General features: G+C 43.5%; 1 protein-coding gene across 1 annotated transcript in view; it reads right to left on the reverse strand.

Moving 5' to 3' along the window:
- The window catches only part of Prkar2a (protein kinase, cAMP-dependent, regulatory, type II, alpha), a 69,376-nt gene that overhangs the window by 19,280 nt on the left and 32,618 nt on the right, over positions 1-17,478 (reverse strand). The window contains exons 5-6 of the mRNA XM_005410362.2: positions 5,796-5,848; positions 488-571 (exon numbers count right to left, since the gene is read on the reverse strand). Coding sequence (XP_005410419.1) covers positions 488-571; positions 5,796-5,848 — 137 coding nt within the window. The remainder of the gene's footprint in view (positions 1-487; positions 572-5,795; positions 5,849-17,478) is intronic.

The raw sequence follows: 17,478 nt of genomic DNA on the forward strand, positions 1-17,478 counted from the left end.
GACACACGACTTACAACAAGCGCCCCGTACCTCAAGTCATCACCGAGAAGCAGTTTTAAGGGTGCCCCGCACGAGCTGTGAGAAGCAATCGCACACTCCAGCGGGTTAACTGCTGCCGGAGGAGAGTGCAGAGTAGGATCTTCGGAGAAATCAATCCCTTTGCAACATAAATTCAGACCCTCCAAACCCGAGCATTTCCCCGCATAACCCCATGGTCCTTCAGGTATTATCCTGGAGGAAATGCCAAGGCAGATCAGAAAAATACTAAAAGGCATTAACAAGTCAGGCCCATGTTATAGTGGTCAACACAATAAATACATTGGTAAAGTAAAATGAACCTGAAGTTTCAGCCTCATACCATGACGACCGAAATGTTAAAAAAAAATCTTTAAATGACATACAGGAAAAAAGCTAAAAGACCATTATACAAAAATAGTTTAAAAATCGGTATTACCTAAAAAAAAAAAAAAAAAAAAATCGGTATTACCTGATCAAGATTTTTGAAAAGAAGAATGTCTTTGCAAGCTTCCTGAAGTCTGCACCTCTGTTCATCAGTTTTAGGATGAATCACCTGTCAATGCAAATACAGCAAGTGAAAATTTTTACTCCATTTTATAAACTGCCAACGTTTTTCTACTAAAAGTGGGGGAAACTGGCCACATTACAGGAGTGATGACATATGCCTGTAATCCCAGCACCATGGAGGCTGAGGCAGGAGACCACCATGAGTTTGAGGCCAGCCTGAGCTACATAGCGAGATCCTATCTCAAAAAAAAAAGAAGTGGGGGAAATTAAGAGCACTTTTCCTATAACCTTAATTTTACAGGAATACTAAGCAGGAGGCTTGAAGTGGAGGCACCCTGATCCAGAGTGACAAGAAAACCACGCATCACCGCAGCAGAGGCAGTCGGCCGTGGCAGCCCCCAGGGTCTTGCTCACGAAGCAGCGTCACAAGTCTGCCTGGGACACCCTGAGCTGGGCACGAAGGCTGCTACAGGCTCAGGAAGCTGAGTAGGAGCACCGAACGCAGGCCAGTCTGTCAAGGAAAGGGAAACGGAGCGGAGAGCAGGAAAAAAAGAAGAGAAGGGGAAAAGGAAGCCCGTGTGGCAGCCGCAACCCCAGCATTCAGGAGGCTGAGGCAGGAGGACTGAAGCATGTTCAAGGCCAGCCTGAACTACACAGTAAGACCTGTTGCAAAAAACTAAAATTGGAAAGGAAAACAAAGAATGAGCACCTACTCAGTATCAGGCATGACCCCAGCTCTGTGAACACTGCAGTGGAAGGACAAAAATACCTTCCCGCATATTCAGTAAGCTCATAAAATATGCCAGAGCGGGATGATGATAAAGGAGGAAGGAAGGTGGACAAGGGACACAGAAGTGTGAGAGTGTGTGAGTGTGTGACCACCTGAGGCCTCAAAGGAGTTCTGTACACTCTGAGGGCAAGAGTCACGTGGATATCTCTGCGAGAAGAGCAAGTAAAACAAGGCTTTTAGCCAGACATGGGGCTGCACATCTGTTATCCCAGCACTTGGGAGGCTGAGGCAGGAGGATCGCTGTGAGTTTGAAGCCAGCCTGGGCTACGTAGCGAGTTCAAGGCCAGCTTGAACGATGTAGTGAGACCCTGTCTCAATTTAAAAAAAGAAAAAAGGAGGAAGAAGAGGAGAGGCAGGAGAGCAGGGGGAGGGGGCGGAGGAGGGAAACAGGGTTTATGGTGGAAAAGTGAGAAAAATAAACCCTGTGTGGTGGCACATGCCCATAATACCAGCACTTGAAAGGCTGAAACAGGAGGATTGTTGTGCATTTGAGGCCAGCCTGAAATATAGCATATCTGTCTTAAAAAAAAAAAAGGAAACAAGAGGTGACTGGTGCAGAGAGGCAAAGATCAAGAGACAGATTAGGGGTAAAGGGATGCCAAGTCACAACAAAGCATTCTAGGTCGTAGAAGTGGAATTTTCTCTAGTAACATGGGGGCAATCTGAAGGTAGCAACTAAAGAAGAAATACCGGGGCTGGGGATTTAGCTCAGCGGCACAGCGCCTGCCTGGCAAGCGCAAGGTCGTGAGTTTGATTCCTGGTATCGGAAGAAAAACAAACAAACAAAATATATTAACTAAAGAAGAAATATGACTCATTTTTTGTGTGTGAGTCTTTGTTTGAGACTGGGTCTCGTCATGCAGTTCAGGCTGACGTTGAGCTCACTTTGTAGCCCAGGCGGGTCTCAAACTCACAACGATCCTCCTGCCTCAGCCTCCAGAGTGCTGGGATTACAGGCAAGGGCCACCACGCCCGGCATGACTAATATTTTTAAAAGATCTCACTGGATAAGTGAGATCTACACATCAGATGGTGGTGGTTTGGACCAGGATGGCAGCCATGGAGGTGATAGAAGTATAGAATTCTGGGTATGTTTTGGAAACAGAACTCAGTGGATTTAATGAAAAACTGGAAGTTGGTAAGAAAAAGGGCAAAGAGTTGAAGGTTACTACAAAGTTTTGGCCCCAAGCAACTGAATGATGGAGTGGACATGAAGTAAACTGGGAAAGGCTGAAAGGAAAACAGTATTTACAGAGAAATAATTAGGAGTTCACGTTGTTATTCATCTCCGCAAAGACTGCAAGTAAACACTGGCTACGTAAGCTGCGGGTGAAACAGCAGCAGCTTATTAGCAGTAGTAATGGCATCTGTGTCAGTGGTGTCGTAAGAATTAAATAATACACATTGTATTTAAAATATTAACGTGTATTCATTTAGTATGTGATCAAAAATTACTATAGCTAATAAATGTTTACTTAACTAAAAAAAGAAATAACTACTGACTAATCTTGGATGTTGTAATTAAGAGGACAAGTGGTTAAGACAGGAGAACTGCAAGTTTTGGGCCAGCCTGGAAACTTAGGAGAACATCTCAAAAAAAAAAGTGTGGGTGGAGGAGTTGGAGACATAGCTCAATGGTACAGCACTTGTTTAGCATGCTCCTGGGTTCAACCCACAGTACTAAATAAATATTGAGAGGCTGATCAAGTTCACTTCTAAACAATGTCTTCACTCTAAGAAAAGGCATACCATCTAATCTCACGAGAAATAAATATCAAGTATTTTTAATTTATGGTATTAAATTAGGGAGGAAGTGTACTTTTCTTTTGTTTGTGACCCAAGCATGTCACGTACACTATGTAAGCGTCCTGAGCTACACCCTCAGTCTTGAGGGGGAAAACTCACTAGATGTCATCAAGAATTTTACGGCTGGGGATACAGCTCAGGTGGCACAGCACCTGCCTGGCAAGCACAAGGTCCTGAGTACGATTCCTGGTAACAACAAAAACAAGAATGGGACCAGGGATATAGCTCAGTGGCATAAGTGCCTGCCCGGCAAGCGTAAGGTCCTGAGTTTGATTCCTGGTACCAAAAAACAAAACAAAACAAAACAAGAATTTTACAATATCCAGAATTTTAGAAGTGTTAAATCTACATATCTTACATGGATGTCTGCCTGTTGATATGTTATCCTTCTTTTATTTCTTAAAATTAAAAAAAAAAAAATCTACATGTCTTTTTTTGAGGCACAGTTTTGCTACGTAGTTCTGGCTGGCCTTGAACTCACAGTGATTCTCCTGCTTCAGCCTCCTGAGTGCTGGGATCACACACCTGGCTACATTTGCTTTTAGGAAAGTAATTTAGTCCTGCCTTAACAAGTACTATTACCATGTAAGGCACGGTGTTCAAAGTTTCAACTCCTCTGGGCTGCACTGATGAAGGAACCAGGCCACGCAGGAAATACATGATGTAGTTGATGCAACGAAGCTTCCCTTATTCTATTTTTATTATAACATTTAAAAAAAGAAGGCAACATAGACATAAAGAGTGGAATGGTTTATCTTTCTTTATGAAACTAATGCAGTCTGATTCAGTGAAAGTAGTTGCAATTTCTAGTGAATTCTCAAGGTGCTCACAAGAAATATCTGCTTTAATTTTACTCTTCATGTGCCTTGAAAATGTTCACAAATGTGCATGCTTCAAAAAAGCATTCACATGAACAAGCTATGATTATGGGGTGAAGGACATTTTTCTCTGGGAGGACAGGTCTTATAAAATTCCCACAGAGCCGGGCATAGTGGTGCATACCTGTGATCCCAGCACTTGGAAGGCTGAGGCTAGAGGACTGCTGTAAGTTCAAGGCCAGTCTGGGTTACATAAGTGAGTTCAAGGCCAGCCTGCACTACAGTGAGACTCTATCTCAAAAATAAATAAATAAATAAAATTCCAGTAGTGAAAGAGACATGATCAAATTTTTCTGAGTTGAATGTGTGATTGCAACTTTATACACTCTAGAAGTTAATAACTGTTTATATTTCCAGTATTAGCAATGTTATAATTCTAACAATATCATGGACAAAAAACTGATATATTTTTGTCCTTCCTATAATATAGCTGCTAAAAAATATTAATTTATTATTATTATTTTTTTTTTTTTTGCTTTTCTTCCGGTACCAGGAATCGAACTCATGACCTTGCGCTTGCCAGGCAGGCGCTTTGCCGCTCAGCTAAATCCCCAGCCCCCTAATTTATTATTTTATAAAATAACACAAGCCCAATTAAATAAAAGAAACCTACGCGTCGGTTTAACAACAATAAACACCTGTCTTCAATAGGCACAGACATAATGGTAGGTTGGAACACTACTGTCAGTGGTCTCTGAGTTAAGCACAGGCAGTGTCTGACACATGCAGGATGTGACGTGTGTGTGTTGGCCGTACCACACCATGCCATCCTATAGAGAGCACTGCTGCTGCCTACACAGTCCATGTCCTGGCACTGGGCTCACTAAAGATCATCTAATAATGTTACAAGTCTATGACTGGGGAGGCTGCGTTACTAGCTCTCCAGAATCTCCAGTGGTCGAGACTGGATATACTCCATGAGGTATATATATCCTCCCAGATACAATTCTCTATACATACTACAAACAAACACAGTAAAAATTTTCAAAATGTTCTATAAAAAGCACCATATATATATATATATATATATATATATATATATATATACACACACACTGTATGCCACTAAGTCGTACCCTATACAATCATTTTCAACAGGTAGAGATTGTCTTCATTTGAGTGTAACGTAATTTAGCCCCTGGTAGTGCCCTATTTAGGGCCATTTAGGTTGTTGCAACTTTCACTATTAGAACACTGTAGTGACCTCCATTTGTACATTCTTGGGAAGGCTCCTTAGGGTGAATAATCCCTTGGGTGACAGCTGAGCTACTGGCGTGACTGTTTAAGGCTTCTGACAGCTACAGCAAGGTATTCCTTGTCACCACACCCTCTACCAGTGCTGCTTTCCATCAGTAAGGTAACAGCATAATTTTTGTAATCCCAGAACTGTGGGAGGCTGAGGCAGGAAAACTGAAGGCCTGAACTCAGACTGGGCAGCTTGGCAAGACTATGTGTCCGAAAGGGTGGGGGTGGTACTTGGGTTAAATCCCTAGTACTGTCCCCCCCGCAAGCCCTTGCTAAAATTTTTTATTTGTATTTCTCTTAATTATCAGTATGGTTAGAATTTGGGCTGGGTGTGGTGGTGCACGCCTGTAATCCCAGCACTCAGGAGGCTGAGGCAGGAGGATTGTTGCAAGTTCTGGACCAGCCTGGGCTACAAAATGAGCTCAAGGCAAGCCTGAACTGCTGGTGAGGCCCTGCCTCAAAAAGATGAAAAAAAAAAAAAAAAAAAAAAAAAAAGAAAGGGCGTAAGTGTAAAATGCAATTCTATGGAACACTTTTCCTTCAATCCTTACCCGTGGGTCAGTGTCTTCTTCCTCCTCATCGGGGTTATAAGCTTCTGCACACACTAAAATTGAAGAGAGAAAAATGAAGGATAAAATAAACTTAACAGATATGTGGTTTTAGGAAAAACAGAAGTAAACACAATTTCCTTCTAGTCACTATTTTCTAAAGCTGTAATGATCTCTAAAAAGTCCTCTTTCAATCAGTAAGTACTGTATGTTAAGTAGCTACTAGTGTCACACATTCTCTCAGGTCCCCAAACCCGGCTGTGTGGAGATGACGATCCCAAACAGGAAACAGACCATGAGACAGACCGCCCGCTCAGCCCCGTGAGAGTGGGAGGTACAGACACAAAGGCGCTGCTCTGCCGAGTCTGCAGCGGGGGTGAGACCTCAAAGCACAGTATCCGTAACAGAAACACGGGAGACAGGCGTGTGACCACCAAGGAGTCAGTTCAAACAGTGCAAAGTCACTGTACGCATGTATACTTAAAGATTAAGTTTTTGTTCTCCTTTCTAAAGATTCAGGCTTTGCCTATGTTACTCAGGCTGGCCTCTAACTCCTGGTCTCCAAAGAGGCTTCCTGCCTCAGCTTCCTGAGGAGCTGGGACTGCAGATACTGCTACTGTGCAGGACTAAGAATAACTTCCAAGACAAAACAAACACTGTATATCAAACTCAAACTAACTTATTTTTCTTTGTAGCTAAACTGTCTATGTTCGTGCCTATGTTTGTGCCAGCTGCCTGCAGGACTTACCTTTGTCAGTATAATTCAAAGATTTAAAAAATACTCATTGTAACATTACACTCATCCCTCGCTATATTGTGGTTCACTTATTGTGGCTTCACTGTATCTCCAGTTTTTAAAAAAAATATCTAATTCTATACCGAATTTTCGCTATATCATGGGATTTTGTGGTATATAGGTAGTTATATAATATTTATGATTTTAATTATTTTTGCCTAAAAATTTAAAACAATCTAAAAAATATTAAAATGTTAATTCAAACATATTAAGAGAATACTAAATCAAAATAAAATATAGTATGTATTTCATCAGCGGATGAATACCATACTGTACATAATGGAAATGCAGTACTCCACTACCACTTGAGCAAGTTTGCCAACGTGACACGGCACACTACTGGCTGATGGAATGGAAGGCGACCAACCACAGCACTGTGTTCTGTGTCCTGGGTGCTGACTGGCTCAGTGACCGTCGCATCGATGGTCTGTTTGCTCTCCTGTACTGTGCCCATACTGAATTTTACATGTTGTTAAAATTACATAGGTTTAAGAGTACAGGAAATGTTTAAGAACATATGAAGTGTTTATAAGAGTGTGGGAAAGGTTAACAAGAGAGTGGGAGAGGTTTATAGGAGTGTAGGAAGGGTTTACAAAGCCTTAAAATATATATAAATAATAAAATAAATATAACACCGCTACTTCATGGATTTTCACCTATCTCGAGGGTCTCTGGAATGTAACTCCCGCGAAAGGTGAGGGATCATTGTACTTATAACAGTAACATGTCAGAGATGATGTCAGCGCTGGGTGTGGTGATACTCAGCTTCCCTGTAATCTGGGAAGCTGAGGCAAGGGGGATTGAAAGTCTGAATCCAATCCAGGCAAATCAGTGACTTAGTGAGATCCTCTCTCAAAATAAATAATAAAAGAAAGGCTGGGAATGTAGATCAATGCAAAGACCCTGGTTTAATCCCCAGCACTGGGGGTTAAAAAAAAAAAGGAAGAAAGAAAAGATAAAGAAATGTCAACACTGGGGCTAGGGATTTAGCTCAGCGGCAAAGCGCTTGCCTGGCAAGCGCAAGGTCGTGAGTTCGGTTTCCGGTACCGGAGAAAAACCAAAGAAATGTCAACACCAATATGAATAATGCAGCTACAAAAAAGAACAAGAACCAGGTGTGACAACACACACCTCTAATCGGGGCAATCAGGAAGCTGAGGCGGGAAGATCGCCATCAAGAAGAGTATTCATAGGCTGTGACCATGGGAAAGGAGAGGAGCCGAGGATGGAGCGAATAATGTCTAAGAGAAAACTATACTGACATTTAGGCCATGTTAATATTTCATGTAGTTTATAAATTAAATTGATAGAGACAAGGGTGGCCCTGAAAACAAGAGGAGAAACGTAAGTGAATCTAACTGTGTACAGGCTGACAATGTAACTAGAGCAGGAAAAGAGAGTAGCTTCAGAACAAAACAGACCAGCTGGGTGTGGTGGCGTATGCCTGCAATCCCAGCACTCAGGAGGCTAAGGCTGAGGCTACATAGTGATTTCAAGGCCAGCCTGAACTACATAGTAATACCCTGCCTTGATCGAGAGATGACAGATACATGGATGGATGGATGGATGGACGGATGGACAGGCAGACGATAAATATAACAGACCATCCACCTTCAGTGAATATACTTGTGACAAAAACACCTACTAAACTGGAGCTGGAGGGGTTGACACATGTCTGCAATCTCAGGACCCTAGGAGGCTGAGGCAGGAGGATCACAAGTTTGAGCCCAGCCTGGACAATTTAGTAACTTATCAAGAGCCTGTCTCAAAATTAAAAATTAGAAGTGTTAGGGATGTACCTCAGTGCAAAGACTGGGTTTAATCCCCAGTACCACCAAAAAAAAAAAAAAAAAAAGGACTATGGTAATGATACAGCAATTCCAACTCTTCTGATGTACTGCAGTCATTGCAGTAGTGAGCAAATACAGAGAGCTTTTTACTGAGAAAGAATGGAGGAACAATTACAAATTAGAGATGTCTCTCTTTTTTTGCTTTTTAAAACAGAGTTTCACTGCAGTTCAGGCTGGCCTCAAACTCGCAGTGATCCTCTTGCCTCAGCCTCCCGAGTGCTGGGATTACAGGTGTGTGCCACCACGCCCAGCTTCATTTGTTTTTTTGAGACAGTGTCTTATTCTGTAGTCCAGGACTTGTTATCCTCCTGGCTCAGCTTCTTGAGTGCATGTACCACAATGCTCAGCCCATTTTTTGACCTTGTGGTGCTAGGGGTGGAATCCAGGGCTTCAGTGTGTTAGGCATGTGCTTTACCATTGAGCTACCTCAGATCCTTTTTTTATCTTTTATTTTGAGTTAGGGTCTAAATTGCACTGGCTGGCAATCTTGCAATCTTGCAATCTTCCTGCCTCAGCCTGAGTCCGAGCAGATGGGATAACAGACGTGCACTGCATCCAGCAAGCGCCAGCTTTTTAAACTTTTATGACCCCAGTCCCATTTGTTCTGGTTCTCACACGTGTCCTGGCTTTGTTCTCTACCGCACCCTTTCCACAGCTGTTTTTTCTTCAATGCTGTCCCCATCACAGATTTTTCTGCCCTTACAACCTCTGCTCTTTTTGCCATTTTTATGTATTTAATTCTTGCTGACTGTCTTTTAGTTTCCTCAGCTTTTCCCTTCCTTGGCTGTTTATTCAGAATTCATAAAAGCAGTGTCTTCTTGCACTCTACTGCACATTTTGCAGTGGACATTCTAATCTTTGTTCCTTTTTTCTTGGTGGTGGTGGTGGTGAGCTACATCCTTGATCCTTTTAATATTGAGACAGGGTCTTGCCAAATTGCTAATGTGCCCAACTGTGCTCAAATTTTGACCCTCCTGCCTCAGCCTCTCAGAGTACTGTAACTGTTGGCACATACCCCCATTCCTGGCTTCTTTTGCTCCGCTGATAACCTTAATTTGTTGAATTCACTCACAGGCCCTGTACCAGTGTGCTGACATGTTAGTGGGCAAGGAATACTACACTGCCTTAAGGAATGAATGCTCAGACAGCTTCCCCGTACTCTGACTCAGACTGGCCCTAAGGTCAACCATTTAACAGACCACCTGACCCCACCGTCCTTCCCCTCTCCCCTCAATGAATTCATGCACAGCCAGCCTTCTTCATTTGCCCTTTATCCTTGTTTCCTGGTTCTATCAATAAAAAGCCACAGAAGCCTCAGTTCAAGTTGTTTTTTCCTGAGATTCTCTCTCACTGAGAGGTCTCAGTTAAGGCAGCCCCCCTGGACCCTTTTGGAGGTTAAGCTGGACACAGAGTCCAAGGAATCTCTCATCATTTGTACCATGCCATGGTCGTGAACTGCAACACAAAAGGACAAGCTAACTCATACCGCTCCCAATTTAACTCCCAGCTCTAGGGAGACAATTACTCACGGCAGCCCTGCTCTAGCTGACCCCAGCTTCCTGTTCCTCACTGAGTCTATAAACTAATGGAACACCCGAGAAATGGTAGCCTCCAGCACACCCTGTTTGTAGGACTCTCCCTTCCCTGCCTTAGTACTCTATTCACGTGGGCCATGCCTCATCGTGGGAAATGCATCGTTGGTTGGCAGGTAGGCTGTATCGCCATTGGATTCTGCCTGCCCAGCGGGGACCTGTACCATAAAATAGAGAAAACCCAGAGGAACCGGAGAAGACAATATCCCAGCCTCCGAAACAGCACCAGGCGATGCTCTGAGAGGCTGCCAGTACCTGGCTGGGGGAGGCCCCGGGTGACTGAGCCCAGGGGATGGCAATGGTTGATAGGTGAAGACTCACTACCTTTTTCCAAGCTTCCGATTTCCCCGCGATGAGACTGGTGCATTTACCTCAATTCTGCCCTAAAGGTGAAGGCAAACACCACCTTGATTCCTACACATTTGCTATATTTTGCATCTTCACAGGTATTTCAGTAAGAGACTGGGAAAGCTGCACTGAGAGTACCTAAGCACACACCATGGTAAGTGGCAATTTCTTGGTTCTCTGTGCGCTTGACTGATGCGATTAGCATCCCAGTTTTCTAAACTAGAAATCTGGTTGGTTGGTTGGTTGGCAGGTTGGTTGGTTGGTTTGTGACAGGGTCTCCCTACATAGTTCAGACTGGCCTTGAATTCCCTATGTAGTCCAGGCTGGCCTCAAACTACAACCGTCCTGCTTCAGCCTCCTGAGTGCTGGAATTACAGGCGTGCATTACCATGCCTAGCTAAACTAGAAATCTGATATTCATCCTTAGTTCTTTCTTTTACCTCTTATCCAAGGAACACATCAAATTCTGCTTCAGAAACAGTCTCAAATCTGATCTTGGGCCTGGGGATTTAGCTCAGTGGCCCAGCGCCTGCCTGGCAAGTGCGAGGTTGTGGGTTCGATTCCCGGTACCAGAAAACAAAACAAAACAAAAGAAAAAAATTGATCTTTACGCTGTCTATTCTATTTGTTTGGGAGGTTTTTTGTTTGTTTTTTTGTCTTTTTGAGACAAGATCTCACTATGCAGTTCAGGCTGGCCTCGAATTCTCCATGATCCTCCTGCCTCAGCCTCCCAAGTGCTGGGATTACAGGAGTGTGCCACCATGCCAGGCTAGGCTATTTTAATAACTACTCTTTATCTAAGATAGACTTCAAAATATCTTAAGAGTAATGCATTTCAATAAAAAACTTCACTTTAGGAGATAGATGGCTATATGAACACTATACTTTTTCTACTTTTGTTTATGTATGAAAATATTCATTTAAAGGGTTTTTAAAACTAGATGAGACTGACACAATTTTACTGACAATGACAAACTTGGGGTACTCTATTTCTAGGCATGGTCTTCCTCCAATTTTGTAGGACAGTACCTTCGCAACTTAGCTCACTTTCTTTTTTTTGGTTTTTTTTTTCCCCAGTACCGGGAATCTAACTCACGACCTTGTGCTTGTCAGGCAGGCGCTATGCTGCTGAGCTAAATCCCCAGCCCCTCATTTTCATATTTTTTTTTTTTTTTTTTTTTTCTCCGGTACCGGGAACCGAACTCACGACCTTGCACTTGCCAGGCAGGTGCTTTGCCGCTGAGCTAAATCCCCAGCCCATTTTCATATTTTTAAGACAGTAAATGTTGGTCACAGTTTTTGAGTCCTTAGCTATAACACAATTTAAACAAAAGTAAGCTGAGTGGAGTGGCCCTGTAATCCCAGCACTTAGAAGATAGGCAAGAGCACTGCAAAAAACTCCTGCCTGTGCATTTTAGAAACCCTGTCTCAAAATGAAAAATAAGGGGCTAGGGATGACACTCAGTGATAAAGCACCCCTGGATTCAATCCCCAGGACCACAAAGAATTAACTAATTAATTAACTGATAGATAAAAGTTGGGCCTGTAGGTGGAGGGAGGGCATTTGCTTAGCATGTGTGAGGCCCTGGATTCAACAGCCAGAACATCACACACACACACAGTCTTGCCTTTTTGAGACAGGGTCTCCCTATGCAGTTCAGACTGGCCTTGAGCTCACTTTGTAGCCCAGGCTGGTCTTGAACTCCCAACAATCCTCCTGCCTCAGCCTCCCAAGTGCTGGGATTATAGACTCATGGCACCATGCCCAGCAAAAAAGTAATTTTCATTAAAATTATTAATATGTTTCTTTTTGTGGAAAGACACTATGCTTCAATCTTTCACAACTGGTTTTGAATTTACTTGCCTTTTCTATTTCTTTATGGTAAGAACACTTAACATAAGCTCTACCCTCATAAGAAATAAGTATAGAATGCAGTATCATTCATCTTGTGTAACTGAAACTTCAACAGCTATGCCCCACCTCCCCCTACCACCAGTCTGAGGAACCACCATTCTCCTCTCTGGTCTGTGAGTCTGAATATCTTATTTATTCATTCACTTACTTTTTGAAGTGCTAGGAATTAAACTTAGGGCCTTGCACACGCTGGGCAGGCAATCTACCACAAAGGTTTACACGCAGTCCCCCGACGCCTTTAGATGATCTCATCTAAGTATCATCATGCAGTACTCGTCTATCACAGGCATAATTTCACGTAGCATGATGTTCTTTTTTTCCTTTCTTTGTTTTTGAACTCTGTATTCCCTCCCCTTTGTCTTCTTCTGTTTCCATAGCAACCTCATTCTTCCTTCTGATCTTGATCCCAAATGATTACTTCCCTCATTTTCACTGTAAAACCTTTCTTGTTTTGTGCTGGGAATTTAAGCCAGGGCCTTCTGCATGCTAAACACACTCTTTGCCACCGAGCTGTACCCCGCTCGGTCCATTTTAAAATACCGACTGACTGCTGCCCTGATGTCAGGTGCGTGACTCAGTGCACAGGCCGCCAGAGGAGGCGCAGGGCCTGCGTGATTTTCTCACAGCGCCCACAGCCACAGCGGCTCTCAGACCCAGCAAAAATGAAGATTAAAACGGCAGGTATGTGAATAATTAAAGTAACTATTTTAATAATTAATTACAATTTACTTATGAGATAAAATTCTTTTACTTCTCCAAAGAAGTGAGCGGAGACCCTGGTCCTAGCCTAAGGCCCTGTGCTGCCCGCCGGCTCCCACGATCAGCCTGGCTATGTTAATCTGCTGGGGCTACCAGAACTGAGGGGTTAAACGTCACAAGTTTATTTTCTCCCAGTTCTGGAGGTGAGAAGTCAAAGATGAAGATACTGAAGGGTTTGTTTTCTCCCAGGCCTCTTCCTTAGGTAGCAGATGGCTGCCTTCTCACTGTGTCCTCTCAAAGTCCCCCTCTCTGCATCCACGCACGCATGTATGTGTTCGAGTGTTTTTTCTCTTTCTCTCTTTTTTTTTTTGGTACCAGGAATCAAACTCAGGACCTTACACTTGCCAGGTAGGTGTTTGTGCTGCTGAGCTATATCCCTGACCCTCTTTCTCCTCTTGTAAGGATTTCTTAGAACTTCATTTAGTTCTTAGAACTTCACTGAGTCCAAATCATAATCACACACGATGACTGAACCCAGGGCCTCACAGATGCTAGGCAAGCATTTCATCATTTTTTATTTTTCTAATTATTTTTGTTTTGTTAGGACTTGTCTGAAACAAGGTTTCACTATATTGACCACGCTGGCCTTGAACTCACTCTGTAGCCCTGGCTGACATAAAACCCACTGTGATCCTCCTGCCTCAGCCTCTAGAATACAGGGAGTACAGCCATGTCTGACTACACCAGGCTCTATTTTTTTAGTTTTGAGACGGTCTTGCTAAACGCCAGGCTGGCCTCAAACGTGCGATGTGTCTGCCTCAGTCTTCTGAGCAGCTGGGACTCTGAGTGCGCAGCACCCTATCCGGCTCTTAATCGCCTCTTTAAGCCGCATCTCCACACACACAGTGGCACGGCATCCGTAAGTACGAATCTGGTGGGAGGCACAGTACGGTCCACAGCACTGGATTTCTACATTATTTTAAGCAACGCTTAGTGCTGTTTCAGGTGAAGATGGCTGCAGACAGAAAAATACGCTGCCTGCTCCCAGTACTGGAGTACACTGTGAGCATGCTGGAGGCAGGGTTACCCACACCGGCTGCATTCAGCAGCCAGTGCCCGACGTGTGCCTGACTCTCAGTGCGCACGAGCCTGTCGTCGGTCACAGCGGCCACCAGTCACGGTGCCGCCTCGACGCAGCAGCGCAGTGCCAACACGTGACCTCTTACTACCGTGCAGAGCTAGGAAGCTCCAGCAGGTATTTAACAAACCGGTTTCCTTCTGATGAATGAGGTTCAAAGCCAATAGAATCACACTAACACTTCAAACTCAAAGACAAGTTTGCACTAATTTAGGGCTACTATCAAGAAACCAGCATTTCAAATCCATACCAGGTGTGGTGGTGCTCACCTGTAACACCAGCACTGAGGACACTGAGGCAGGAGGATCCCTGAGTCTGAGGACAGCCTGCACTACGCAGTGAGACTTGGTCTCCAAAAAGAAAGAAGAGTTCATGAACTCTTCATTTAATCTATCAATCAATAGATAAAAAGGACAATTCTGTTAAAAATGCAGAACCTGGAAGACACTGTTTTTCAATCACAGTGCTTGGCAAGGCAAAGCAACAGCACAGAGGCCAAGGGCGCACCTCTAAAGGGTCACTGACACCAGAGCTAGACCCGTGTACCACTCACCTGCTGCTTCTCAACAGCTCCGACCCTCGGCCTCTTCAACGTAAGAGGGTTAGCACTACCACAAGCACATAGAGGGTTACCTACAGGCAGGGATGTCTGAGCGCGCCTGTAACCTCAGAATTTGAGTTTAACCCTAGTGTAACTCTCATCTCCTAAGAAGTATTTCTTGATCTTTTCCACCTATAGCAAGCTGTTCTCTTGATTTCTGATTCCAGCCTTCCTTTTCATCTGTCCACTCATCCATATTTACTCATACTTTATAGTTATAAAGCAATGAACACAACGGACAAAATCCTCTGCCCTCACAGGGCTTACACTCTGGTGCAGGGAACTAGACAATAAACAGAATATAGGCGATAGATCTTAGATGAAGCACTAAGGAGAAAATAAGCAGACCGTTTGCGTGTTGTGTGCGTGCACGCACGTGTGTCAGGGAACGGGGGAATGGATTTCAGGCCGGCCATACTGAGAATGTACCCTTCCACTCAAAGTCTGAGTAACGTGGGCGAGCACATACAAGGGATGCCCCTGCTGAGATGGGGAAGGAAAAGTCTGGTTAGAGTGAGCCCAAGAGAGAACAGAAACTAGAAACAGCAAACACAGACAACATCTTTAATGGGTTTCGCTGTTTAATTATGGAGAGAAAATGGGTAGAGCTAGAGAGGAAAGTGACCCCCAAAAGATTTTATTTTCCACTTAAAGAGAGCCAAAGACATGTTTATTTGCTGAAAGAAAAAGGGACAATGCCATGTATTTGTGTGAATCCGCCCAAAAGGTTCAAAGATTGAAAATACTGACAGGGGATCAGGTAGCAGTTTAGGAATTAACACCATCTGGCAGCTCTGCAGCAGGCATCACTGTACTCTTCAGCTACCTGGTCTGTCAAAGGATATTATTAACTTTCTGAGAAAAAAGAGGTGCAAGGCAGAGATGAACAGAACCGGAAAAAAACTGTGTGGATCTCAGCCAACCCTAATCAAGAAACTGACTCTCTATACGTGAGAATACATTCTAAACTTCGGTGTAGAATGTTACAAAAGGCTTTCTGAAAACAAATAGGACTGATGAAACTGAGGTGGCTGTAATCCCAGCTACTCAGGAGGCCCAGGCAGGAGGACCACAAGTTTGAGACCAGGCTGAGCAACTGAGCAAAATCCTTTCTCAAAAAATAAAAAGAGCTGGGATATAGCTCGGTGGTGCAGCATTGGCCTAGCACTGCTCCAGGCCTTGGGTCCAATCCTAGTACACCCTCCCCGCAAAAACAGCACTGAGAAGGAAAAGAGATGTCTAGCCTTACCAGATAATAGGCAATGTGGCAATTTAAACATCATGAAACTTACCCTAAACAAGACATTAAAGGTGATGCGATACAGATGCCTACCTACCAAGCTGGAAACCTATTAATATCCCAACTACACTACCAACTAAACTACAAGTATCAGAAAGTCACTTAATGAAAAACTACAGCGCTGTGAAAACAGGAGGCCTGCTCTGTCAGCTGAGAAGCAATCAGTAATCACTTAATGGTTTACCCCAGTTGTCACTCAGGCAACGCACTTGTTTATATACTGACTACCTCAAGCAAAACTAGGGCAGGTATCATTTCAATCAGTTATTCCTCTATCGAATAAGTCTGATACAACTGTCACTTTTATATTTCCTGTTATATATCTTATAAAAATTAATGAGCGGGGTGTGGTGGTGCATGCCTGTAATCCTAGCACTCGGGAGGTGGAGGCAGGAAAATCACTATAAATTCAAGGCCATCATGGGCTACACAGTGAGTTCAAGGCCAACCTGAACTACATAGTGAAACTCTTGTCTCAAAATCAAAACAAAACAAAACCAAAAATGCAAGTTTTGGTCATCCTATATTTAAATAATTAGACTGGCAAGTGGTTAAAATAAAGATGATGTATATTTTCAATATTTACTGAGTACCTGCTATGTCCCAGGCATTGTAAGGAGTACATCAAAATCTTTGGATTTTTTTTTAAAGGGGGCACTGGGGATATAGCTCAGCAGCACAGCACCTGCCTGACAAGTGCAAGGTTCTGAGTTAAATTTCCAGTACCAAAAAAATAAATAAATAACAGCACTACTTGGGAAGCTAAAGCAGGAGAATCAATTTCCAGGCCAGACTGAGCAACTCTGGGTACACGGCCAGCCTGGGTTACATGGTAAGTTGAAGACCAGCCTGAAGTACACAGTGAGACTCTGTTTAAAATTTTAAAAATAATCTGGGGCATACAGATAAAAGCCCAAATTATTACCAAACTGGTCCCATATAAGAAAATACAGGTTGGGCATGGTGGCACATGCCTGTAATCCCAGCACTCAAGGCTGGGGTAGGAGGATTGCCATGCATTCAAGACCAGCTTGGACTATGTAAGTGAGTTCAAGATCAACCTGAACTATACAGTGAGGCTCTGTCTCAAAAAACCAAAAAATAACAAACAAAAAATATAAATAGGTTTTCCATATTTGGAAAGCATTCATTTTATTAACAATGAAAAAAATACCAACTGAAATGACCTCATGTATTGTTTTGCAGCCAAAGTCTATTGGAGTGGTAGTGGTGAAGAGGCCTGTACAGTTTCCTCTCTCCCTGCAACCTGTCAACTCACTCCAAGGCAAGACGCAGAAAAAGTTAAGTCAGTGTTCAGCCTCTGACCAGAAAATGCCACTTCCAGCTCTGCAAAGGAAGTAATTTAACTGGCTCAAAAAGGTAGATGAAAGCCGGGTGTGGTGGCGCATGCCTGTAATCCCAGCACTCGGGAGGCTGAGGCAGGAGG

Source organism: Chinchilla lanigera, unplaced genomic scaffold, assembly GCF_000276665.1.
Source record: "Chinchilla lanigera isolate Chin_1 unplaced genomic scaffold, ChiLan1.0 scaffold00131, whole genome shotgun sequence".
NCBI lineage: Eukaryota > Metazoa > Chordata > Mammalia > Rodentia > Chinchillidae > Chinchilla > Chinchilla lanigera.